This window comes from Pogonomyrmex barbatus, unplaced genomic scaffold (genome assembly GCF_055798465.1).
Source record: "Pogonomyrmex barbatus isolate J1 unplaced genomic scaffold, ASM5579846v1 scaffold19, whole genome shotgun sequence".
Classification (NCBI taxonomy): domain Eukaryota; kingdom Metazoa; phylum Arthropoda; class Insecta; order Hymenoptera; family Formicidae; genus Pogonomyrmex; species Pogonomyrmex barbatus.
In genome coordinates, this window is record NW_028297115.1 from 1579594 (window position 1) to 1605852 (window position 26259).

The 26259-nt window shown below is 44.0% G+C and overlaps 2 protein-coding genes across 2 annotated transcripts in view; one reads left to right on the plus strand and one right to left on the minus strand.

Annotated features, from left to right (window-relative positions):
* The window catches only part of LOC105429339 (uncharacterized), a 16054-nt gene extending 12071 nt beyond the window's left edge, over positions 1-3983 (plus strand). The window contains exons 16-20 of the mRNA XM_025218824.2: positions 154-602; positions 1184-1511; positions 1613-1865; positions 2304-2433; positions 3252-3983. Coding sequence (XP_025074609.2) covers positions 154-602; positions 1184-1511; positions 1613-1865; positions 2304-2433; positions 3252-3660 — 1569 coding nt within the window. The 3' untranslated portion in view covers positions 3661-3983. The remainder of the gene's footprint in view (positions 1-153; positions 603-1183; positions 1512-1612; positions 1866-2303; positions 2434-3251) is intronic.
* The window catches only part of LOC105429329 (serine/threonine-protein kinase PLK1), a 24410-nt gene continuing 2087 nt past the window's right edge, over positions 3937-26259 (minus strand). The window contains exons 2-8 of the mRNA XM_089075590.1: positions 13931-14035; positions 13732-13848; positions 11951-12165; positions 10516-10942; positions 9951-10432; positions 9706-9839; positions 3937-9132 (exon numbers count right to left, since the gene is read on the minus strand). Of these exons, the coding sequence (XP_088931716.1) occupies positions 8786-9132; positions 9706-9839; positions 9951-10432; positions 10516-10942; positions 11951-12165; positions 13732-13848; positions 13931-14035 (1827 nt within the window). The 3' untranslated portion in view covers positions 3937-8785. The remainder of the gene's footprint in view (positions 9133-9705; positions 9840-9950; positions 10433-10515; positions 10943-11950; positions 12166-13731; positions 13849-13930; positions 14036-26259) is intronic.

Consider the following 26259-nt stretch of genomic DNA (forward strand, 5'->3'; position numbering starts at 1 on the left):
AGAAATGAAAAAAGATAAATGTTAAATATTGCTACATCTCTCGCGCGTCGGGGAACCGCCGAGGAAGATGAGTTAAGATTTAATTTAAATTAGTCTCCCTTTGATCCGAAACCGACTCTTCTCCGTTGATTCCGACAATCTTTCGTTTTGAAGGAGAACGACTGTCTGGCGACGCAGAGATGCGACAACACGATCGGCAGCTACACGTGCACGCGTTTCCTGCCCTGCGGCACCGGGTACACCCTGAACGCCGCGACGGAGATCTGCGAGGACGACGACGAGTGCGTTCTGGGCACCCACGACTGCGGCCCCGGGTATCAGTGCAGAAACACCCTGGGCTCGTATCGCTGCGATCGCATCCCGCGTACACCGACGCCGCAGCCGCACTCGTCGCCAAGGGCGACGACGACGATGAGAATCGGGACGATCACGACGACGACGACGCCGACGTCGTTAATGCCGGCTGGATCTTGGCCGAATTGCCCGCGCGGCTTCGAGTCCGGGTCCAGTGGCAAATGCGTGGACATAGACGAGTGTCAGAGAACGCCGAATCCATGCGTCAGGTCCATGCAGATGTGCATCAACACCTTGGGCTCGTATAGGTAAAGTTTTCGATTGGCGGAAGACGGAGAGAGAGAGAGAGACAGTTTTTGCTGCAAGATTGCTGAAAATTTGAAAGTAATTATACAGGATGTGATCTGAACATTGATAATTGATTAAAAATAATTTTATTGGGCCATCAAAATATAATTTTGTAGGACGTTCAAGTTAAATTACTAAAATATAAAAAAAATGTTTCGTAGCGTTATCATCATACATAAGTGTCCATATAATTTTAACGGCCCGATTTAAATTTATTTTTTTTTTCATCCGATATTTTGCACCTACAGATACCTACAGATCTTGCAGCTGTATTGCAGCAATATTGCCGCAAGATTTTCTATATGGATACAGATACAGATACTAAAGAATAATTTAAATTGGCTCATCAAAATTATTATATGCATATTTACGATAACGGTGCAAAAATTAATCAATTTGAACGTTCAAACAAAATTATAGTCTGATGGTACGATAAAATTATTTTTTAAATATATTCAGAAAACTGTTTCTTTCCGTAAAGAGAGAGAGAGAGAGAGAGAGAGAGAGAAGCGGCACGAATTAGACGGGAACGTTTTGACAGATGCGCGTCCAGAGTGATCTGCGCGCCTGGTTACACCCTGGACCCAGCATCCGGGCAGTACTGCATCGACATAGACGAATGCCAGAAGGGAACGCACGAGTGTGGCAAGGGCCAGACTTGCGAGAACCGGCAAGGCGGGTATCACTGCGTCTGTCCATCCGGCCACGCGGTCGGGCCGAACAACGATTGCGTCGACATCGACGAGTGTAGCATCTACGGTGGTAGCATCTGCGGATTGAACAGCCGCTGCGAGAACACTATCGGCTCGTACAGGTGCCTGTGCTCGGAGGGTTTCGAAAATGTCGGGGGACCCGCCGGTGCCTGCCAGGTGAGCTATGCCCCATACACAACTCCGAATCGATCGAGTATATCCTAAAACGTTCTTGTTCCCCCCCCCTCCCCCCCCCTGAAAAACGCGACTGCTTGCAGGACATCGACGAGTGTCGGCAAACCCCGGGGCTCTGCCAGCACGTGTGCCTGAACGTCTGGGGCGGCTACAGATGTGGGTGCGAAGCTGGATTCAGACTGAACGCCGACAACCGATCTTGCAGCGACATCGACGAGTGCGCGGAATTCAAAGACAATCATCTCTGCATCGGCATCTGCGAGAACACGCCGGGAAGCTACGCGTGCAAATGTCCGGACGGTTACAGGCTCGGCATTGACGGTCGAACGTGTCAAGGTGATCATTCCTATATAGTATATAGAGAATATTGTAAAAAAAAAAACACATAGTCGGGTACGAAGACACTTTACGTTATGGAGAGGAGAAGGAGCGCGGCGCCGAGGATCGGCGGATCACTTCATGCGTCATATCGACGTGATCGCGACGGATCACGGGGAGATAGAAAGTGAGAGCCCGGTTATGTGCTTGAGTGTCGTAGCTTCACGAGCGGGGCACGCGTTCCACCTACTTTGTCCGGTTGTGCAGTTATAAACGATGCGATGCAATTTGTACTTGACCCGATATTGCCGGCGAAACTGGAGCACCAGCTCGAGGGTCACGAACGCGCCTTCCTCCATATAATCTCCTCGATCTCGGGCAATCACGACACCGCGTGCCGCAACGCGTGCTTTAATTGTCTTCACACTTGTCGTGTGTGTTTTTTTTTTTTTGCAGACATCGATGAATGCGCGACCGGTCAGGTCTGCAGGGGACCGGACGAGACGTGCCAGAATACGCGCGGGAGTTTCCGCTGCAATCGGATAAATTGTCCCTCCGGATACCAGCAGGACCCCATGAGAAAGAAGTAATGAAATTGGATTGATAAATCGATTTTTCTGGATCCTCCTAATATATTACACGGTTTTGTTGAAGAATTTAACAATACAATATTTCACAGACACAAACTTGAAAATAATTTTACATTGGATCGTTATGATATTTATGCGAATCTTTCAAATTGGTCGCAAAAATATTAAAAATTCTGCAGATAATCATCATCCTGAATGATGATCATTCCGATGGCCCAAAATAATTATTTTTAGATTTGTATCTAATCAATTAATATAATAAATTTCAGGATAATTGCTTAAATCGCGAAGCACATCCTATTATTTTTAACGGATTTGCAATAGAAATAATTCAAAGTTAAAGGCAAATTATTTCCTCTATAAATAAATTGATAATCAAATTTGAAGTCAATTATCTCTTCCTTCACCTTTTCAGTTTGTGATTTAATTAATAATAATTAATAATAATTCTCCTGAATTTACATATAAATTTAAAAAAATGATCATAATTAAACATCTAAGATTTCTGTCCGTCGAAGAATGCCATTTATCATTCTATTTTTCGTATTTAATCAAATTTTTAATAAAAACTTTAACAAAACCATTCTTTCCCTAGAATATTTTCCTATAATAATAATAATAATATTTATAACATTTCTCCGTAATAATATTAATAATAATTTGTCGTATTAAAAAAATAAATAATTTATTTAATATAATAATTATTAATATTGATAATTATTTTACATTATTTTTATTATTTCGATTATTATTATTATTATTTCGGATTTGATTGTAATAATAAAGCGAATAAATTTCTCGCTTTTCATTTCAGCCGTTGCGTGCGATCCTCGAGATATTGCCGCATGGACGACCTGGCTTGCCTCCGGTCGCCCTCGCACTATTCCTACAACTTCATCACCTTCGTGAGCATGCTGCCTATCCCGTCGGCCGGTCAACTGGAACTGTTCACCATGAGGGGTAGCCACCAGCCCGACTCGACGATACAGTTCACCATGGCGTTGGTGGACGTGCGCGCACCACCGGGTGTCGCGCGTGCGACGGAATCCTGTTTCGCCCTGAGAAAACCGGCGCCGTCGCAGGCGGTCCTGGTACTGACGCGTTCGATCCCGGGACCGCAGGAGATCGAGCTGGATCTCAGCATGGAGATCTACCACAACACGATATTCGTCGGGAGCGCGGTCGCTAAAATCCTCATTTTGGTTTCGCAATACGAATTCTGAGAAAAATCTTTCGAGCCGAGACAAGGTGGAGGGCGGAGGGAGGCCCGGAATAAAGTAAAGTAAAGTGGCGTAATTTAGAGATGTATGCGACTTGCCCGCATTTTACGCAATCGCGAATCTCCTTCCTTGCAAGCGGTAACGTTAACATTACTATAATCGTAAAAGCAGGAAGAATCATATTCTCGAATCGTATCATCTTACCTGCGATTACTTTTTTGATGAAGATATGAAATTTTTTATGGCTCTTAAGATCGTCGAATGAAACTTTTGTGTGTATTATTAAAAAAAAAAAAAAAAAAAAAAAAAAACAAAAAACAAACAAACTTTTTCTACGAGAAGTAAAGTGCTTTTAACGTTTCAAGCGACGTACGTTTAAGCTTAAGCTGAGCTGGTACGGATCTTTTTTTCATTTTTTTTTTGCTCATTTTTTAAACTAAACATTCAAAATATACATACAACTAGCGTTTCGATCGTAGATGTGTAAAAAAACGAGTTAAATGTATATAGATTTCTTCTATAAGTTAACATATGTAAAAGACAAAACAAGAAAATAAATACTTGAAAAATTACAAGTGACGTATGAAGTTTATAATAACTCTCAGGCTTGAAACTTTATCAAAATCGCAGCTTTATTAAATGTTTCACTAGCGACACTCTTTTTCTTCTAACTTACACGATCCGCTGTTCGTAATCGGAACAACGCCTATTGCTTCGAATCTAACGCTTCATTTCTCCTTCACGGAAGATAAATAAAGCAACAAATCTGAGATCCTTAGTGTTAATTGCCGCTTCGTTGCATGAAACGCGCGTTAACAAGTAATGTAATATATATATATATTACATTACATTACATTACATATAAAAGACTTCGATAAAAAATAAAATATAATAATATCACTGCGCGTTTTATATATTTATATGACGACAATCGTTGTCGCGTTGGGTACGAATAACAAACGCTCACCCCCCCCCCCCCAGTGCAGCGAATTGTCATTATTTACTAGTAATAAATGATTTAATAATTGTACTAAGGATAATTGTAATCGCTGCCGTGATGGCGACAGTATCGTTCGGTAGCAATAACGCAAATCAGAATATAATAAAATAATATTGATAATTATATAACCGTAATAGTAATAACAATAATAATCTAAATAGCTAGAGACAGTTGTAGCGGTATTAATGTACACATAGGGTTGCCATCCTCTTTTCCCCGGACACTGTCCTCTCTTTTAGGACGTCCGGAGGGGGGGATTTTTTGGAAGCGTCCGGGGTTTCAGGAAAACTGCTAAATATTTTATTTGGATTACTCCTCTCGCATTACTCCGCAATTACCAAATAGCACAGGTATCACATAATTTTTTAATTTTAATAAAACTTAATAAAACTTAAACTAAACCCATAATAAAACTTATTTTGAATCAAAATAGTCTGTATTTATTCACTTTCGAATCTCTCTTCGCTCTGAATGCTAATGAACAATTAGACGTGAAATAACGATTCCATTTACCGGTCCAATCAATTTTATTGATTTAAGCGCATTTTTGTATACGTCCGGGATTGCAACCGAAACATTTCGGGGTTTTTGGGGCTTGTAAGTCCCTGAAGTTTTGAAAATTTTAATATGGCAATCCTAACTGTACGCACAACATAACAAGAAGTAGAGCGATTTGGGGCGGGACGCGGGGAAAATGCATATACAGACATATAGAAATACATCGCGCCGCCCAGAAATTTCTGTCTTTCGACAGTGGCGCGTCGGCGACATACATGCACATTTATACATTGCGAGAGGACGCGATTACGTCATCGGGAAATCTCGTCGACGGCACGTGGTACGCTCGTAGCGTTCGTCGCGGGCGTCATCGATGTAACATGCGATAGGACGCGGCTGCGATATCTCTCACGAGGTTTCAACGGTAAGCCGTTTTATCTTTCCATTTCCATCGATATAGATTAATTTTGATCTCGGCTAAATTCGCTTTCTGCCTTTATATAATTCTACACACACACGCGCGCGCGCGCGCGCACACACACACACACACACACACACACACACACGCACACACACACGCACACACACACAAATACATGGTGTATTTAAGTAAATTACTTGTTTCAAGTTTTATTTGAAAAGTTCATATCCGCAAGTCTATCGTAAGTCATCATAAGTATCAAGTTTATTCAAAATTCTGAATCCTAACAAGTGTAATTAACTTAAATATCAAATTAAATTAAAAATCGATTTACTTAATCAAATCTAACTATTCTTCGATAAAATCTATGATATTCTTCAGAAAAAAAAAAAAAAAAATAAATTCTTTTTCCTAGAATTTGTGATAAGTATACTTTAAGATTATTATCGAGAAAATATTCTTTATAAAAATAATAATCATTATTTAAAAGGAGAAAAGTAAACTGAAAAGTAATCATTTTTTTTTTTTTTAGCAATAGAATAATTTTTTGTGTATAAATTAGAAAAAGATAAAAGATAAATTGCGCCGAGATCAAAGTTAATCTACTTTGGTGAAAATGGGAATTATTCGTCTGTTTGGTCCTAGATGCGTATACCAATTCCCCTGGCAGGATATGCAAAAAAAAAAAAAAAAAAACCGAAATCGAGCATTAACGACCGCGAGAACAATTGAAGCACAAATCATGAAGCAGCATCTGGTCCAGCCGAGAGAGGCTCGTCCCGTGAAAACTTCCGCGGTCCCGACAATACACAATAAACTTCCAACAAACTTACACGGGAAGAACACTTTTGCCGGCGAATCTAAAAATTTGGCTAGATACAGATCTGAAAACAATTTTGTTGGGCCCTTCAAAATTATTATATATACGATGTTCAAATTGAAGAAGTTAGAAGATCCAACATTTTTTGCAGTGTTATCATCATATTTAAGTGTTCTAGAAAATAATTTTGATGGGCCAACAAAATTATTTTCAGAGCTGTATTCTCGTCAAATTTTTAGATTTGCTAGCAAAAAAGTGTTCTTTCCGTGTAAACGCGTAAACGCAACTATAATAAATAGTATAATTATAAACGTAAACAGCCTGGATACAGCGGCAACGCGTAACAACGATGGCAGTGACACACTCGTCGCTCGTCCTTTGTTAGAGTCTAAAAAAGTGGAAAAGGAGCGTTGACTAGGATTTATTAAGAATTCAACCTGTGCCTTCATTTTGGTGAAATGTCGCCCGCCGATTTTAAGTACTCGATGGCAAAGCGTACGAAAGGAGATGCGTATGTTGGTATCTCTTTACGTATATACAAAACGCACGTGTCGCTAAAAAAATTAACGTACGAAATTAAGACTCGAGCCAAAATCGTCAGAGAGATCCGTTCCTCCTTTAAATAATGCGAAATTTATTTACCTTTACACGACGCGTTTCAACGATGGCTTTTTACTTCCGCAAACGCGCGTTTAGATTCGCGTGTCAGATTCAACGATCTCATCTTGAATAGTTCGAAAGACATTTCGAGAGAGAGCAAAAATGAACATGCGAGAGAATATTTATAAATGTTATATTTAGACTTTGTTGGGAACAATTTTTACTGAAAAATTTAACAATTTGGCCAGATTCAGACTTGAAAACAATTTTGTTGAGCATCAAAATAATTATGTAAGACGCTTAACTGTGATGTGATCGTAAAAATTTTGAATAATCTAACAACCAATTTGAATGTTTTACATAATTATTTTAATGGCCCAATAAAATAATTTTCTAAATCTAGCCAAATTTTTAGATAACTCAGCGAAATTGTTCCTCCTATATTGAGTTGTTTAAACTATTATTCTTAAATATTCAATGTTAAAAAAAATCCGTTTGACTCTTCCTACACAAAGTATCCTTAGTATAGGCAACGCGGTGTCTTAACAACGAATTGCGAAGTGAAACTCAAACTCTTCGGCGTATCTTCAACGGAGAAAATTTTTTATGTGAAAAAATGTTTTGTTTCGAACAATACTACACTTTGCACGCCATAGAATCGTGAGTGTGTAATAAATTTATACTCGATTTACCCGATGAAACTAATCTACCGGATGTCAATTATTTACTCGAGATATATATATATATATAGGCACTGAACTAGGGAGATCTGCGATGTGAAAAATAAATATACTAACAGCTACCTGTGCTATCTATTTAACAGAGGTAGTAGCAGTTGACACTCTCCTAGTTGTGACCGTCTTGCATTTCGTATGATAAAAAGTGTCGGATACATGTCTCGTAATTAATTACATTCATATCACATTAATCTCAATAATTCCCATCGACTTATTTTCGCACGAGAATGAGGGATCCGCGTGTAAAAATTACCATTGTGCGTAAGAATGGTGCATGGCTAACGTCCCTTCAGGGATTTCAGTTTTCCGTTTCACGTAACGCTTCCGTGACGTAATATCGATCCAAAAGGAGCGACGTAACATAGCTATACATACTTCGCTTCAACTCCATGAAGCGTCATCGCGACGACGGCAGTCTGACCGATAACTTATTAATCTAACTAGTCCTCGATCACATGGGAAAATTAACTTCTCTACGGAGATCTCCTGTCGAAACGTCGGGCTGCTTGCGGGCGAACTCTTCTTCTGGAAGTTTTATTCATGGAAACAGCATGCAGGTTCGTAAATCAACGGAAGCTCTCGCACCGCGCCGATCTTTTGCAAGACACACCTTTTCGCGGGACTCGTACGCGTGACATTCTCATTTACGTCCCCTTTCCCCTTTCCCCGAGAGAAATGCCGCGCGTAACGGTACGTCGTATCGTGACGTACCTGCACCGCCGCTATTTCCTTAATCCTTATCCTGAAAGAGAGAGAGAGAGAGAGAGAGAGAGAGAGAGAGAGAGAGAAACAGGACATTTTTGTTTCCCCATTTTGTGGTAATTAAAATTCAAAGAGAAAAAGTTCGATCGCGGTAATTAATAATTATCGACTTTTTGTAGCCGAAGAACTTTTTCACCGACACTCAACTGCCGCTTTATGAAGAAGAACAAGTCGCTGAGAGTTGCTGAGAGTTAAAACAGGTATCTGAGAGATCTCGCCGCCAGTTCGGCCGTCTCGGCGGCTCTTGAGGGAACCACGGCGCACGTCCCCCGAGATTCCGCCGGCGATCGTCAGGCGATCGTGTTGTTGTCCAGCTCGGCGAACTCGCGCGTCACCTTGCAGACGTAGTAGAGACGCTCGTAGAGATCCGGGGTGCAGCCGAAGTCACGCAGGTCGTTCAGCCAATAGGAGGACGCGTGTCGGCCGGTGTCGATGTAAGTGATCAGGTAGCCCCTTCCCCCCGCGGACTCCTGCGACACCACCATCTTCGTGTGGTCCACGAAGAAGTTCACTTGCAGGAGGGGTACCGTTAGCTCCATCACGATGGCCTTGTCCGTACGCAGCCACCGTCTCATTCGTGGCACGCAAGCGTTTTTCGACTGTCGCGGTGGCGCGCGGTATTTTTTCAGTTCACCACCTAGACAACGGCATATATTGTACATTAATATTAAAAAGGTAGGGTGTGCGTCACGACCACAAATCAGCCGTTCGTAATTATTATTTTTGCGAAAAATATCACCTCAGCCAGAAATCCATGGATTTCCTACTTATCGAACAGGTATCTTATCCTTTCGAGGCATGTGATGATATTTATCACAATAACGTGTTTAGAACAACACGTTAAACAATTCAATGTCACACACACACACACACACACACACACACACACACACACACACACACACACACACACACACACACACACACACACACACACACACACACACACACACACACACACACACACACACACATTACAATAGCATATATACATGTATATTCTCGAGTCCTCACGACCGGTTTCCCACAACTATTTTCTTCATTGCGTCATTAACATCTTGGATCGCGTTATAATACAAATAGTGATACGCAAAGGAAAAAGATATTCGAGCTATAAACGAGCTTCGCGAAGATGGATCTTTTTTTCTCTCTTAACAGAACGGAAGCTCTGCGCGTATGGTGTAGATGTCGAGACAAAATTCGGACTCACCCTCTGTCAAAAAGTCGTCCATGTATTCGGTAAAATGACGAAGTAACTCGAGCTTCTTCTGCAACGGAGCCGGCACGTCCCTCTCTCGATGGTACCGCGTCATCTCGTCGTCGGTCGTCATGTACTCCACTCTTCTGTATTCAACATCACACAATTTAATTCAATTAATCGATTGCGATTGCAATTTTACGCCGGGAAAAAAGTTGCACGTATCGTTTCTCGTTAATATTCTCGATATACTCTACCTCCTATCGTGAGTGTAGCTAATTTTCGTGTTGTCGTTGAAGAGAACGCCGACCGACCTGTCGGAAAGTTGGAAGCCCAGCCCGTACTTGTTTGAGTAATCGATCCACTTGGTGACAAAGAGGGGCACGATGTCCTCCACGGTCGGTGGATTGCACCCGTTATTCCGCTTCATTTCCGGCACGCACGCCTCCAGCGCGCGATGCATCTGCACGCTCTGCGCCACGAGGCCGGTCTTCTTGTGATCCGGGCAGAGCACGTTGCTGAGCCGCTGCCGGAATCGCGGTAGCTTGGGCAGCTTCCTGACGAGCCAGCTGGAGACCTTGGACTCCTTATGCAGGCTCTTCTGCGAGCGATTCAGCAGGTGTTGCTGGTGCTGCGACTGTTGCTGCTGCTGCTGCTGATGCTGCGCTTGCTGAGTCTGCATCGGTTGTTGCTGATAACGCAGCGACGCGTCGGGATAAACAAAGCTCTGCTGCCATATCTGAAATTTCAAATTTACGTGGAGATCTGCCAGCTTGGACTTGTCAAAGATCCTTCAGGCGAATCATCGTCCGAACGCCTCACCTGCGCTTTAACCTCTGGATTCCTGGCGACCGTCGACATCGAGGACGGCGACGAGGGTGGCTCGATGATCGACGCCGGCGGCATTTGGTAGCAGCAAGTGTGCGGTAGAGACGCGGGCACGTATTCCTTGGTGAGGTAGGCGTGCTCCTTCACCCTCTCCAGACTCGGTCGCAGCTCGGGGTTGGATTGCAGCAGCCACCTGATCAGATCCTGGCCGCTCTTGCTCGCGATGCTGTCGTCGACCTCGCGATAATGATTGTTGCAGATCCTCGCGTAGGTCTCCTTGAGCGTGGCCGTGTCGAAGGGTGGCTGCCCCACCAGCAGGGCGTACAGTATGCAGCCCAACGCCCAAACATCCGCCTCGTAGCTGTACGCCTGCTTGTACAGCACTTCCGGAGCGATGTAGTTCGGCGTGCCGCATATCGTCCTGCGGATATAAATCGACTGCACGCTAATTGCGACGCCAATGCGACGTTTTTTCTGTTAATGCCGCTGGTAGCTGTTTATGTTTAAACGAGCGCATCCGTCAGCGCACTAACAATCGTTTCAGAAACGCCGGAAAAGGGGTCTCGCTTGTTCCGGTGTTTGTACGTTTTTCGTCGGATATAAACGAAAACGGCCCGATACAGAGACAGCGCGATAACAAATGGGGGATGTAAGATGTCCAACTGTGTTTGTGTTTTCCGTAGGTTTGGATAGTAACTAGTTCAAAAGTTAAAAATTAACTAATGATAATGTTAAAAAGTTAATAACTTTTAACTTAACTTGGTTAATGTTAAATGAATTAATTTATAACTTCAACTACTTATTTTTAAAACACATAAATTTTAACATATTAACGTAAGTTAAAAATTTACCCATGTAGAAGAAAAAAAATTGTAAAAGAAAAAACGCATTCCGATATGAAAAAAAAAAAAAAAAACAAACAATACTTTTTTGTTATTTCATGGAAACTTAATTACAAATAAAATATTAAATTTTTTCCATATTGCAATTATTTTTTTATTTCAAATATTTTAATTTTAAAAAATTACAACATTTTAATAATAATGCTGTAAAGTTAATTTTTAATTTAACATAATAATTTAATTTTAACGCAACTTTTAACTCAACTTTTTTGCTCATGTAACTATCAACGCAACAAAATTAATTTTACAAGCCATTGACTTTAACTTAATTTAGTTAAAAAATAATATTAATTTACCCTCAACCCTTTTCCGCCACGTCGTTCTCGTATCGGGCTTCCCGCTTTTCATTTTTTTAAATTTTACAAATAATTTGTAAAATTATTATTATTATTACTATTATTATTATTATTGTATTTATTATTGTTATTATTATTATTGTAATTTAGATTTGCAAATTAAACAAATAAATTCTGAACGCGGGGGAGAAACATGTTTACTGTGTCGTAAAAAACTAAACTGATCCTTACACTCGTCTACGCTGGCCATCGGGCCTGGTTGCCAGGCCGAAATCACCGATCTTGACGATCATCCGGTCCGACAGGAACATGTTGCCCGGCTTCAGGTCCCGGTGAACGACTTTCTGCGAGTGGATGTACGCGACGCCGGTCACCATTTGCTTCATGTAGTAACGAGCTTCCGGTTCCGTGACTTTGCCACGGTACTTCAGCACGTGCATCAAGCTCTGCCGAGGAAGAAGAAGAGAAGATGGTATTTCTTATATTCCGGCTTGCTTACTTCGCGCATTTGGTGACGTGCAGAAAGTCGCTTGACAAAAGAATGGCGAATGATAAAGCATAAAGCGAGAACTAAAATATGAGGTTTTCTTTTTATTTGGGTTTACATTCTTCAGATCCTCGTTCACGTTCACTCCTTGTGTCCGCGATATATAATCTTCGAGGAGTGTTGCGATAATAAATTGTTGTAAAATGCGCACTTACGAAACCTGCAGCGAAATCCCATAAAAAAAAAAAAAAATAACTGTATATTATAGAAAAATGTGGCAAGGGCCACCTGTAGCTCCTCTTTTTAAGAGGAGAACAAACAATCGAGAAGAAAGCGTTTCCTGACAGGAAGACGATCTTTAAATGCGTGAAATGCACGTGGAGCTTTCGAAGATTGAATTGTATTGTATATAATTTTGCACGAGGTGTGCGTGTTGCTTCATTCTTTTCATTTCCAAAAGAATCGTCCTATCTGCGGATAAGGATATCTCCGGTAGAGATATAAATGCGTTCGCATTTTTCACGCCGTTTACGGATAAGCCCCTCGCGACTTACGTTATTTCTCAGCAAAACAAATCCAATTATTTTACGAGGCTGTTCTTGAACGTGACGAAGAAGCGTATAAAAAGTTTTTCTCCTTTTAACGAGATACAAGGTTTTTAGTGATCCGAATCCTTTTTTTACCTTTTTTTTCAGCGTTTCAACGCGTCCCCTTTTATTTATCGCATTATCGCCGCTTTTGCTAGATTCGCGTTTTACGTTTCTTTGAGAAATATCTAATGGGGGGGGATTTTTCTCTCTTGTCATTTAAGTTCGAGTCGATCCTCTCGTGATCGAATCGGCGGACGAAGAGAAGATTCGCTCGCGAAGGCGATTGAGAGGCGGGAGAGCGAGGATAATCAAACGATTAGCGGACGCTTCGTCGCATCCTAACGGTACAAACAGGTCGGCGGATCAGCCATGAAGAGTGCAAGTGCCGCTCTCTTTCCGGCGAGATGAAAATACGCGCGGCCGCTCGCAGACAGCCCCCACAGGGATGGATCCGTAATTGTTTCTCGGGGGGTACGGCGTGCAGAATGAAACTTGGATGACGACACGTCGATTTAAGTCGCGCAGGGGTGTGGCAGGCGGCGAAATAGAGAACTTGGACTTGGAAACTTGGAAAACAACTTTACGAGGGGGCATGACGGACGGAGACGTTAAAGAACGCGCGAGCGGGACCCTTCCCTCCCCCCCCCCCTCTCCCGGACGGGAGGGGTAAAACGAAGGGAACGGCGAGCGATTTACTGCCGCTCCGACACATAATGTCAATATATGTCAGCGGTTTAAGTAATTCACGGGACGACGGACCGAGCACGTCGGCCCCCCCGCCCGACGACGTGGACGCCGCTTGTAAGGGTGGCGAGGGGGGGGGGGGTTGGCAGCGTTTGCGAAATTTTTATTCGTCGCGCGAACCCGCGTGGTAGGAAAGAATAAACTGGGTAAAGGCAACAGGCAGGAGAGAGAGAGAGACACACACACGATACCTTTCGCGGGCAGGCCTCTAGGAGCATGTACACGTTGAGATTGTCCTCGAAGTAGTGATGCATCTGGACGACGTTCACGTGATTCAGCTCTTTGTGGATCATGATCTCACGCGCGATCTACGGAGACAGCGTAAACAGCGCGTTATTCAGCGAAATAAATATAGGTATGCGCGCGCGCGCGCGTCTCGCGAGTACGTACCTTCTGCATGTGGATCCTCTGCATCCGATTCTTCGGGATGATCTTGCAGGCGTATTGGTTCCCGTTGCTGACGTCGGTCATCAGGTAGACTCTCGCGAAGCCACCCTGAAATGTGAAAAAAAAAAAAAAACGAGCCGTTGCGTCAATCCGCAGTGATTGAGCGCTCGGGGAGAAATTTCAGACAATAATCCTCATCTTCCCGACGACTTTATGACTATACTCCTATGATGATTGTGGAGGAAGGAATAAAAGGCGCGTCCTTCTTTCTAGAGTCCTAGAAATCTCAAACTCCCAATCCCAAGAATTTCTCCTGCGATCATCCGTCGATGGTCGCAGTGAAAGGTTTCTCTCCGCGGCCGCTTTCGGTCTTAAAGTAAAATCTTCTGAAATTATCGTTTATTACCTCTGCAACAGTCGGAGGAATGAAAGAAGAAAGTGAAGGGAATTTTCTTTTTCATGGGGACGCTATTCTTCGCGGCTTTTGATAATCACGGGAGCGACGCGACGCGTGACACAGAAATAAAAGAGAAGCTAATGGCTAATGGCAATTTTTTTTAATCCTGTAACAATTTAGATGTAGAACGCATTGTTAAAATCGGTATAGAGTGCGTTCACCCTATCCCCCCTTCCCCCCCTCCCCCTCCGATCCCTTTCCATTTTTCGACAAACGCAAGATCCATCCGAGAACGAAAAAAATCGCAAATTCGAAGCGGCACCGAAATTTTTCCGAAATAGCTCTTCAGGCTAACTGGCGCGAGAACGAACGGGAAACGTCTCTCTCTCTCTCTCTCGAAGATCGACGAACACGACGTACGATCGCGATCTCACGCGATCGCGATGGGAAAGGGTGTCCGGGGCGGGCGAAAAGTAGTGCCAGAATAACTCGGGCGAAAATACACCAGCGTGGAGTGTTACGAGAGCGCGTAACGCGCGTGTACGCGACAATAGCGTCACGCAATTGGAATTATCCCGCGTGTTCGTATTATATTTTCTCCGTATTTTAGCCCCGAAATGTGCTGTCGGGATATTCCGATATTCGATCACGTCAGCGACGGCTTTGCACGCGATCCCCCTCGCGCGTCCGGACGAGAGATCGAGGCGCAAAAATGGGACGAGGTCGAGACAAATTCGCCCGTCGCACCTCGGCCTCGGGCCGGTCCTTTGTCGTCCGGATGCTGAGATCCGATCCAGGCGAGCATCCCTCCCGTTCTCTCGTTTCTTGCCGGTGTGTGGTGCACGTCTCGTCGATGGTCACCCTCGCCCGCTGCAACCCGATGTGCAACGAGCGTACGGTATGCGCCGAGGATCCGCCTCTCCTCCGTGTACACGGCTACGCGGCGTTCGTTTATTTTTAAATATCACCGACGCCGACCAAAAATACATTCCTGCGCGCGTGCACGCGCTTTGTGCACGCACGGTTAAAACTGGACTGTTGACCAAAACTCCCCGAGCCTTGTCCCCGTTTCGCGTTCCTCGGGAACCGGACCGTATCTCGTCGGAATTAGCGTAGCTCGGCGGCCGCGGGATGGAGAACGTCCCGAGCAAATTTATTCTTTTATTATTCTCATGACCGATTATCATCCAGCTTCGACGCGAATATTCCTTTGTTTATATCTTCTATCTATTTATTTCTTTTCTTCGTTTCATTGCGGAATAATCGAAGAATTCTTCTTCGTCGCGATCTCTGTGCAATCTCCCCCTTCAGGCTCTCTCGTTGGATATTCAGGGATATTCGCTCGCGCGAATCGCGCGAAATAATTAATCGCCGACGTGCGATTCGGAAGGGCGATTAATATGCGAATGTCATTTTTCCCGAATCGACGCGTCGGGGATCCGAGCGTTACGAACGCCGCGCGCGTAAGTGGCACTTCGCTTCACGCGAAGGACAGCGATCCGTTAGCTCCGCTTGATTTCCCCTCGGCGGTCAGCCTGTCAAGAGAGCATCCCGTAGCATCTCGCGCGTTTCGTTTAGCGCGTCTCGCTGGCCGTTTTCCTCGGGGAAAACGCCGAAACGGGCCCTCCCTCGGGCCATCCCGGGGGACGCGTCTCCCCGCGAGAGCGCGGTCCGTGAGAGCGCGGAGAGACGGAGAAAACGAGCGAGCGCCGCGCCGACCGGTTTTCGCGCGGCATGCCGAGTGCGTCATCGATTCGATTCCAGAGAAATAATCCCATTCACGCGCCATTCACTCCTCGCAATCCTCGTCGTAGCCGTAATGGCAGGCGCTCGCGCGACTTCGCGAGCGCAAGAGCGACGCCTTACCTTACCACCCGTCGCGCGGAATTTCCCGTCCGAGAGAGGAATGCGGCTCGCTAAAACGCGGGTTCGCTTTGTTCGCGCGGACGAAGTCGATTTCTCGTGGCGGACGATCAAGTTCAAGAAACGTTCAAGAAAACTTTTCTCCGATCGCGTTTATCCGTAACGGTAACGAGCGCCGCCGTCGATTGCGCGTAAAGGGCGCGACGTCCTAAATTTGGGAAAAATCACGCGCTCCGCATCCCTTCTCTTCTTCGCAAGTGTTCTTAACAGAGGCCCTGACCTTTCCGTTAATCTTTCCGGCTTATCGGCCATACGGCGGCCATTCACGAGCCTGTCTCGCTACCGGCGATCGATTCGTTTCGTCGTAAACCGAGAAACCGCGGCGTCAGTCACGTCCAGTAACACAATTTTTACCGTCGCAAAGCCATCAGCCTGGAACGCGTAAGTTCGCGTGGTTTCACCCGGCGAATACGTTCGTTCTACTTGGGTGGTCCGAGATGGTTCCCCGACGGCGAACGCTTGATTAATAGATCAGAAAGGGAGAGTTTGGAGTTCTTTTCGTTTAGATTAAGCAACGTGAACCGCCTCTCGCGAGTTCTCAGCGCACGCCCACATTGCTCGCACGGCTCTAATTCGACGTGGCAATTCGCGACGATAACAGCTCCCTTAACCCCACTTAGAGCCAAGTAACACCAAAACGCCTGCGGAGTTGCGTCAGGAGCATTTTTTCATCCTAGACGATGTAATAGGGGTCAATTCGAATAGAGCGTGATACGTTCCTTCCGCTGATTTGTGTAACAAATTTCTAAGACGAATCTCCTTTCCGGAACGTAGGAAGGATGTATCATTCTCATTTTTATAATTTTTATATTTTACAAGTGAAAAAGTTATGAAAAATAGATTTTCTTCTAAATCGCATTTAAAAATTATAGAAAATAGTTTAGCAACGATTTAGTGGATACCTGGATCAAAAAGTATTTAAATAACTAAATAGAAGTTTTGCTCTAATGGAAATGTAAAATAATGACAAAAATCTCAATTTCTTTTTTTTTTTATATAAGTATTTTAAGTATTCAAAATAAGTGTTATGCTAAAGTTTTATTGCGATGCAGAGATTAATTGTTCAGCAAATAAAAACTTAATTTTGTTTGTAGCATCATTTATTTCGTTTGTGTTCTTAATCAAAATTAAATTTTTATGTACAGAATTAAATTTCTGCATCGCAATAAAACTTTACTGAAGTCATCTTGAATAGAACTTGCATAGAAAAATTGAGATTTTTTTTTGTTATTTTTCAATTATATTTCTATTAAAGCACATTTCTAACTTAAATAATTTTTAATTCAAATTCTAAGCCGCTGCAAAATTTTTTATATTTTAAATACAGTCTAGGATAATCTATATTTTTTTCATAAATTTTTCATTGTAAATAAAAATGTCTAATGTATCCTTAATATATATCATAAGATCCTTAATATATATTTATCAAGAATTATTCAAATTCAGTTTTATACGGTGATTTATTCATTTAAGTGAGGTTTATGTGTATTTGTTTAATATAAAAGTCGACCGACGAGTAATGAAGTTGAAAAGAAAATACTTAAAGAACAATGAAACGTATCGATCAAACGAAATTCAACCCCGAGACAATTGCTCGTAATAACACTAGCGAATTAAATCGTTCCTAATGGCGAGCGAGCGGAATAGTCAAAAGCAAAAGCGAGGAATGAATTGTCTAAATTTTATCAGCAGCGATGGATGCTTGAACAAAATATACATCTTCCTTTAACACAAGTAGGTTATTCGGATTATCGATTAAATAATAAACTCGTGGGACGTACGTAGAAGGGGGGGGGAGGGAGGATACGTATAAAACGAGAAACCTTTCGGCATTTAGCGCGGATCTTTGGAAATGTATGTATGCGGAGAAAAATGGCGAAAACTGAGGGGAAAAAAAAAAGAAAAACCGTTCCACATCACCTGCGATCGTCCCGATGCTTTGTTGCTCATTGTCATCCAACATACGTAGGCAGGAAGGTCTACCTGCGAGCGACAGAGGCTTCGAAGGCACACGTGAACGATGGGATCCGTTGCGTTCTATAAATGATCTTCGCTAAATCGAGAACCCCGAGGAAATTCTTTCGCTAATGTTAACCCCGCGTATCGACCGTCGTAAATTTCAAAAGGCGAAGGTCGGGAAAATAAAGCGCGAGCAGAGATAGTCTCGGATCCCTCGGGGATTTTCATCACCTTTTCCACTCGCAACGCGCGCAATTCCTTTATTCTCGTTACGCGAGATTCGAAGCGAGTTTCGTATCGTATAAATAACCCGGCCCCGTCGCGGGTAAACGAAAAAGGTAGGTCTGTAAAAAGAAGACCCGTAACGCGCCGATAACGATATCCCTGGTCGTGCGTTTTTCGCGCACGATTGTGTGTTTTGCTGGTTGTGTTTAAAGAGTTCGCGCGATAAAATCGACACACACTCCGCCGAGGGTAAAATTGATTTAGCAGCTGCCACGGAAAGATCATCAGACGGAGGCTCGTCGTTTTCGGAGGCTCGTGTTTCTTCAAAACAAATAAAACAGACACCGTGACACCGTGATAACAAACACACCAATAAAATCAGGATTTGATTTTATTCGTCACTCGAGACATCATTGATAATAAATGAAATAAAAGTGACTAATAAAGTAATTGTGTGCTATATTATAATTGGAGAAATTACTTTAGTCCCTATATAAATATTTATATCACTTTTGTCTGTGGATTGTGTTGCATTTTTATGTTACTTTTATGTCACTTGCATAAATTGCTATTATTTTATGATTATGCTAATTCTAATCTGTCGATGTTCTATTATAAGAGTGGCATGAATTCAATAATAAGAAAAAAAAAATATATATATATATTAAATACTTAGTATTAAACACATTAATATTAAACACATTAATAAATAACTATCACTTCAGTGAGCATTTTTTGTATATGCTATATGAGTGTAAACTATATAACTTATACAGTTTAAAAATCACTATAAAATTATTGCAATATCAAAATCCACCAGAGAAAGTGTACCGAGCCATCATTATAATTTCTCTCAAAACGATTTTTTTACTTAATGACGTCACACTGACATTATTACGATTTTGTGTTCCACCTGGGTTTCCTGGAAACACTCTACTTATATCTTCTACCGGCAGGTAAAACGACGCGTGCAGTGAGAGATATCACAGACTGCTTAATTGCCAGTCGGATATCGGCGTGCGTTTCGCAGAACGCGACGTTCTGATTATTAGCAAATGACACGCTCCGTTTGAGAGGCGAGACGCTTTATCGGCCTCGCTTCTTTTTTTTTTTCTCTTCGCGGCCGCGCAAAGTAAGTAAGTACTCGAGAAACGTTTTCGTTTGCGTTAATGTCATCCCACTCCAGGGCCGAGTCGCTGAAGCGAGCGATTCGCATTACGATGACGCGCGCCCCTCCTCCTGCGTCCTCGCGAGCGGAATTAGCCGTAACGCTTAAGCTGCGCAATTAAGTGCAACACGATGCGATGAGGCGATATGAATAAAGGATAGCGGCAGAGAGGCGCGCGAGATCGGTTCATAGACATAGGTCGATAGACATTTTTATCGCGAAGGGTAAGCCCGTGCGTGTGCCCCGTGCGTTTTTACAAGCCCTTCAATCTACAATTTTATATGTAACGTGTGGAGGAATGCGAGAATATTACGCAAGCGAACGCGCAATGATTGATCGGTGCTCCTCTCATGGGAGTCGAAAGTTTAATACGACCGTCCTATTTCCGGCCGACGAATGAAAATCGTCGATCCCGGAATACACGCTCGCCGATGATGAAATCCCGCGCGTATTACACTTTGCACCGATCTTCCGAAGGTGAAAAAAAAAAAAAACCCCGAAGACGATCCGGAATGAGAGAAAAGCCAGGGAGAGAAGAAGAAGGAAAAAAGAAAACGAGAGCGCGCGCGCGCGCGAGAGAGAGAGAGAGAGAGAGAGAGAGAGAGATATGGGAGAGAAAGAGATCCGTTGAGCTTATCCTCGCGGTTGCACCGACACGCAACCGCGAGCCAATCAGTGAAAGGCAGACGAGATGTCATTGACTTGCGTGTATGTGCGCGAAGGGCGCGCGCGCGCGCGCGCGCGCACGCGCGCCTATTAGAAGAAACAACGCGCGATGCGTGCATTTCCGAAGCCGAATAGCGTAGTAGATAAGCCTGTGACGACGATGTCGTGTATTACGCGCGCTATGTAATTCGTCACGACGCTCTGTGAAAAAAGGAGCTGTTGCTTCGCGCGCCCCTTCTGTCGCATTCTTCACGGTTCAAGGATTTCGCGAGGCGAATAGAATCGTCAGTCAGAGTTATTTCTCACGATCCGCGCGATGGAACAAAACGGTCGTCCGCCGGACGGTCGTCTCGACGACGACGGAGTTACGCGGAAAATAATTCGAAGCGGATTCCTCTCTCTGTCGCGCAATTCCCGCGGAGCGGAAGCACAGAATCGAATCGGACGTTTGACAATTTTGATACGTCATACGTCAAGAGAGAAACAATTGTGCTGGCAAATCTAAAAGCTTATATAGCCGGATGTAGATCTGAAAGTAATTCTGTTGGGCTTATAAAATTGTGTATGGTCAAATTGGTCGCTACGCAGAAAAAAAGATCTGTCTTAAATAAAAACTATTCATGCACAAAAGTGGAGGGATCAATCATTCGGGAGGATTAAGGACTCAAAAACAAGGAAAAAAGGAAACAATTGATAAGAAACATGAATAGGAAATGCGTTTTTTTTTCCAGTTATCTCTATTTTTATGTTGAAATTTCAAATTGCTTTTCTTTCGAATTTTATTCAAAATTGAAAGAGATAGATCCTTATGAATTTTATAATATAATTAAAGTTAAATATATATGCTTAACAAGCTTTGATAGAGATCAGGATCACTTTTCGTGACTCTTAGTAGTGTTAAAGCAGCCCGCATCTTTTATGTGATCATCTCTTCTTTTGATTTTGACAAACAAATTCGAAAGCAAAGCAATTTGAAATTTCATAAAAATGACGATAATTCAAAAACAATGCATTTCCGAATTTATGTTCATACCAATTGTTTTTCTTGTTTTTGGATTCTCAATCATCTCCCGAGCGATTGACCTCCATTTTTTTTTTAAAAAGAAGATGAGAATATTTGTCTTGATTTAAAACTAATTTCTTCCTGTGTAATAGATAAAAAATTTTTACAGCGTTATTATAATTTTTAAGCGTCCATAATAATGTTGATGATCCAACAAAATTATTTTCAGATTTCTAACCCCGCAAAACTGTCCTTTTCATACACGTATGGAGCGGAAAATTAATCTTCTTTCAAACGATAAAAAATCCAGTCATCGGTTCGCTCGTTTTTCTACGTTTCAGGAGATGATAAATATGGTGGTTGTAAGAGACTTTCCCGACACGATGTCTATCGCCCTATCGGCCGCTTAGAATCGAAACCGGACGCGTGAGTTCTTCATCGCTCGCGGGCTAAAACATTGTTCGTGAGAAATGAAACGAGAGACAAATCGCGGACGAGCGCTGGATGACGCGTATGGAAGAATAAGGATAAAGAGAAAGAGAGAAGTATCCGCGGTGTTAAGTAGCGGCGGTATAGATAAGCTCCCGCGCCGGCCTCTTCGCCTCTGGTACAGAACGAAGAAAGGCGGTAACCGGTCGTGAATGATCGACGTTACACAATAAAGAGCGTTCGCACCTTCGACACGTTCAAAAAAAAAAAAGAAATCGCGACCACAAACTTGTTGGTCCATGTAAACGCGGTCTGCCCATCCGATGTATTTGCTCAAACGCGACTAATGGGCCATTACTGGCGCTTCAATATTGACGACGGCACCCCGGCGTCTGATAACCGTTATGTCTCATCTATTTGTGATTTATAGCAAATACGTGGCCAAACGTAGCCGATGATATATTCTCTTACGCGCTTAGTAAATTTCCACTTAATGAAAAGTAGTAAAAGATAAAAAAAAAAGAAAATGATAAACTGACGAAAGGAAAAATATTATAACACACCTGTTGTAACCTGCTGCGATGATTGACGAGAATATCGCCTCGCGAAATGCTTCATTTTTGGAGCATTTATTTTTCGCGGCGGCTGCGGCACGCGGATCGTCGACGCTGAACTACCTGCGCGATCCAAAAGTGCAAACGTAGAAACCGACAACCGGTTGCGAATAATCGAGATAGCGGGGTCTTCGGTGGAATATACGGAAATATCAGAGGTGAGTTTTGATAAAGTATCGGCCGCGGTGCGCATAACGGAAAGCCCGATTTCTAACATAAGATACGACGCGCGCGCGCGCGCGCGCGCGGGGTAACGCCCGAGCGACCGGGTGCGAATAATCGGGATGACGAAACGACGACCGGTTTTCTCGAGAGCAGGAGGATACACACAGTTTGAGACTGCATCTTCTGAAATTATCCGCCGGCGTTGGAGGCCTTGCGCTCGCTCGCTCGCTCGCTCGCTCGCTCGCTCGCGGCTAGCCTTTCCCCTGGATCGCGCGATCGATTCTCGTCGCGTGGACGTGAAATATTTCTCCGCGCCGATCGATAACAGCTTGTTTTCGGGACTTAACGTCACCGAGTGACGGATCTCGCGGAAGTGATCTCGCGACGTCATCGAGGAAAGGGAGTCGCGACACGCTTCTTGTACGCACAGAAAACTATCGCCGATCGGTAACTCCCACCGGTCCATTTGACTTACAATTCGAGATCACCCATCTCCGCCGAAAATGACGTCGTTGCCACACAAGACGTAGCCCTCCGATCGATCGTCGCCGAGTATTTCCCGTTCGTGAATAAGCTAACGATCCACTTGATTTACGACTGCGGGATCGCATCTCGCTGAATGATCTCTCGACGGCGGAGGGACACGTCACTACGCGGAGAGGATCTCTCTCTCTCTCTCTCTCTCTCTCTCTCTCTCTCTCTCTCTCTCTCTCTCTCTCTCTCTCTCTCGCTCTCTGAAAGGTCCCTCGCGGATCGTGGCTTGGGAGCGGACGCGCGAGTCGCGCGAACGCGCGTTATTTCCTGCACGAACGGCGGATCGATAGCGGGTCGATCCGCATCGGTGCCCCCCGCCGATAGGCTCGCCGTTTTCCGCGTCCGCGCAAAACGAAGTACCGTGAAGATCGGGAAGCCGCGATTAACGGGGATTGAACGAGATCGTATGCCGAGCACGAGTGAAGTTTGAGGCGAGCGAGATCGATGTAACGAGAGACCGCCTCGGGGGGTGTGTCCCGGGTGTGTTGGCTCCGAATGGAGTTTACTCGGCGTAATGATAATCAGATAACTTGGACTTCCTCCTTCGGGCGGTGCGAAGTACGTACGTATACACGGGATACGTCGACCCGGCAATGCGACGACATCTTTCTCCATCGAAGAAAAATTGCATTCTATTTTATTCGTTCTCTTTTCTCCGTTTTTCTTGTTTAATTCCATACATTTCTCAATCCGTTCTGCTAGGAATTACACTAGATATTGAAATTAATGTAATAACGAGTAAATATAATGTATGTATAATGTATGTAAATATAATGTATATAATGTATGTTTAATATGTTGAAGCGTTGTAAACAACACAGGAACAGGAAATGCACTCGTAAGATTGAGTATATTGGGCCATTGTAATATATAAATTCACTGACGTATGTTGCGTAATCGGATCGTAAAGTAAATCCGCGCGCTGCTTTATGAATAAGAGATGAATTCAGTGGATGATAAATTTTGATTGCCGACATAGCTAAGAGATTGTGATCTTTGGGATCAGACGCGTAGCATAAAAGTTTTCCATACAAAGAGAACAGTTATTTTGGCAAATCTACAAATCTTTGGCCAGATACAGATCTGAAAATAATTTTATTGGCCCATCTAAATTATTATATGGGACACTTGAATTTAATAATAATATTATTGCAAAGATTTCTGACCTTCTAGCAACCAATTTAAACGTATATAATAATTTTGAAGGCTCAACAAAATTATTTTCAGATTTCTATCTGGCCAAATGTTTAGATTTGTCAGGAAAAGTGTTTTTCCGTGCAAGTTAAAATCATCATCGAGAGTTATTGCAATTAACTGGAAAAATTACCGGAATTATTTATTTGTCAAAGTTAACAAAAAAATATTTGATTATAAATTTCTGATATGTTCTGATATGTTCTGATATAGATAATCATGTTGTTGCATATTAAATCATCGTTAATTAAAGATGCGTTAGATCAATGTACCATTCTCCGTAATTTATAAGTGCTGCAATTATATCCCTAACAATCGCTAGCAATTTCTGTCCGTAATTAGAACTATTAGTCAGCGCTGATATTCATCTCGCATTATTGTCGACAATCCGAAACGGACGGTGACGGCATTATATATTTTCAGCTCCAAGAGAGAGAGACACGTGTTTATCATTAATCATCCTCGCGAAACTAAAGCAAAGTGTCCTGCGATTAGAAAACCCGACCTTGACGAAGTCGTTGATCTTCGGACTACCGTCGATGTATTATGCATGATGCAAAGTCAATGACTCGGCCGATAGAACCGGCGAGAGAGACTTTAAATGCCTTATTTTTATGCCGTTCGCGTAACACGAACTGTGCTACGCTACATGTGGTTTCCAAACCGTATCGTACGCTGGTCCCACGGTTGCATCACGATGCGTCACGAGGAAGAGGAGAGAGAAAAGAGACAGAGAGAGAGAGAGAGAGAGAGAGAGAGGGGGGGGGGAGGTCCATCTTCTCCGAGGATCTTATTCGAGATATCGCCGCGAAATTTGCGTCTGGCTGGAACGTCTTTCTTATCTCAAGCAAACACAAGACGCGGCCGAGGTGATTCTGTTAGCATAGGATAATCCTGGAACGGAAGCGGCAAACTCCGATTGTACTTTCGGCCTGACGCTTTCTGACGAGGGGGATGGTTTCGCCGGTTTCTAATCCGGGCGTTTCCGAATAATCCGGGGAAAGAGCCCCTCTCTCTCTCTCTCTCTCTTTGCGCTGGGTCATCGTTTTTCGCCGAAGTCGCCGGCGACGTCGCCGGCGTACTTCTTCGCCCGGAATATTCCCGGTATGCGAAAAACGAGCGTCGTGTGACTCACCGCCCACGCTCCACTTCTGCGTAGCGGGGCTGCGCCCACACTGCGTTTCCGCGTGATGAAAAGTTTTAATCCCCCGAGCCGCGATCCCTCCCGGGGTTCGAGTTTCCCGCCTCCCCCCGCTCGGACGGTCGATCCGAGATCCGAGACTCATCTCGCATTAGCTCGGTCATGCGTTATTTACTCCAGGAAATTACCCGCGGCCCGGGCTGCCCGCGCAAAAATTAAATCGCACGGGTAAATTTCTGCGACCGTGCGACCGCGGATTTTTCATCACGAATGATTTATATCCGCCGTTACGAGGGGACGCGTGCGAGAGAAAATTAGAATATAATAGCGAGGCGGCGAATTATCGGACGAAAGAAATGTATGAATAATTGCCGCCGGATAATCGCGTTCGCGCCTCTCGCACCTTCGATCGGCTCGAGAGGCGACAATCAGCTTCTTCTTTTCCTCGCACGCCTTTCTCTCTCTCTCTCTCTCTCTCTCTCTCTCTCTCTCTCTCTCTCTCTGTCGGCGAAACAATAAGGGATTATGCGGCGCGGCTAATCGCGCCTACTGATTTACGGGGAGATTTATGTCGGGGGGGGGGAGAGGGGAGGGGGGGCGACAGGTTTTAAAGGGTCTCCGTAAACGGCGAACGCCCGCGCGGCTAACGTGGAACGGTATCAAACGGCGGGGAAGGTCAACAGCTTTGAGCGAGCCGTAACCCCGCGATTCCCACGTCGCGGGAATGCCATTCCTCGCCGCGAAAAACGGGACCTCGACAATGCGATCGGCGCGCGACGCGCGAGCCAACGACAGGTGCACTCGCATGTCATCGCAGAGAGCCCGACGCGATTACGCGCGGGGAATTTATAACTACTCTCCTTCATTTAAGCCACTCCGCAATTTAAACGGTAAATTAAGCGGCGCGAGGAAAA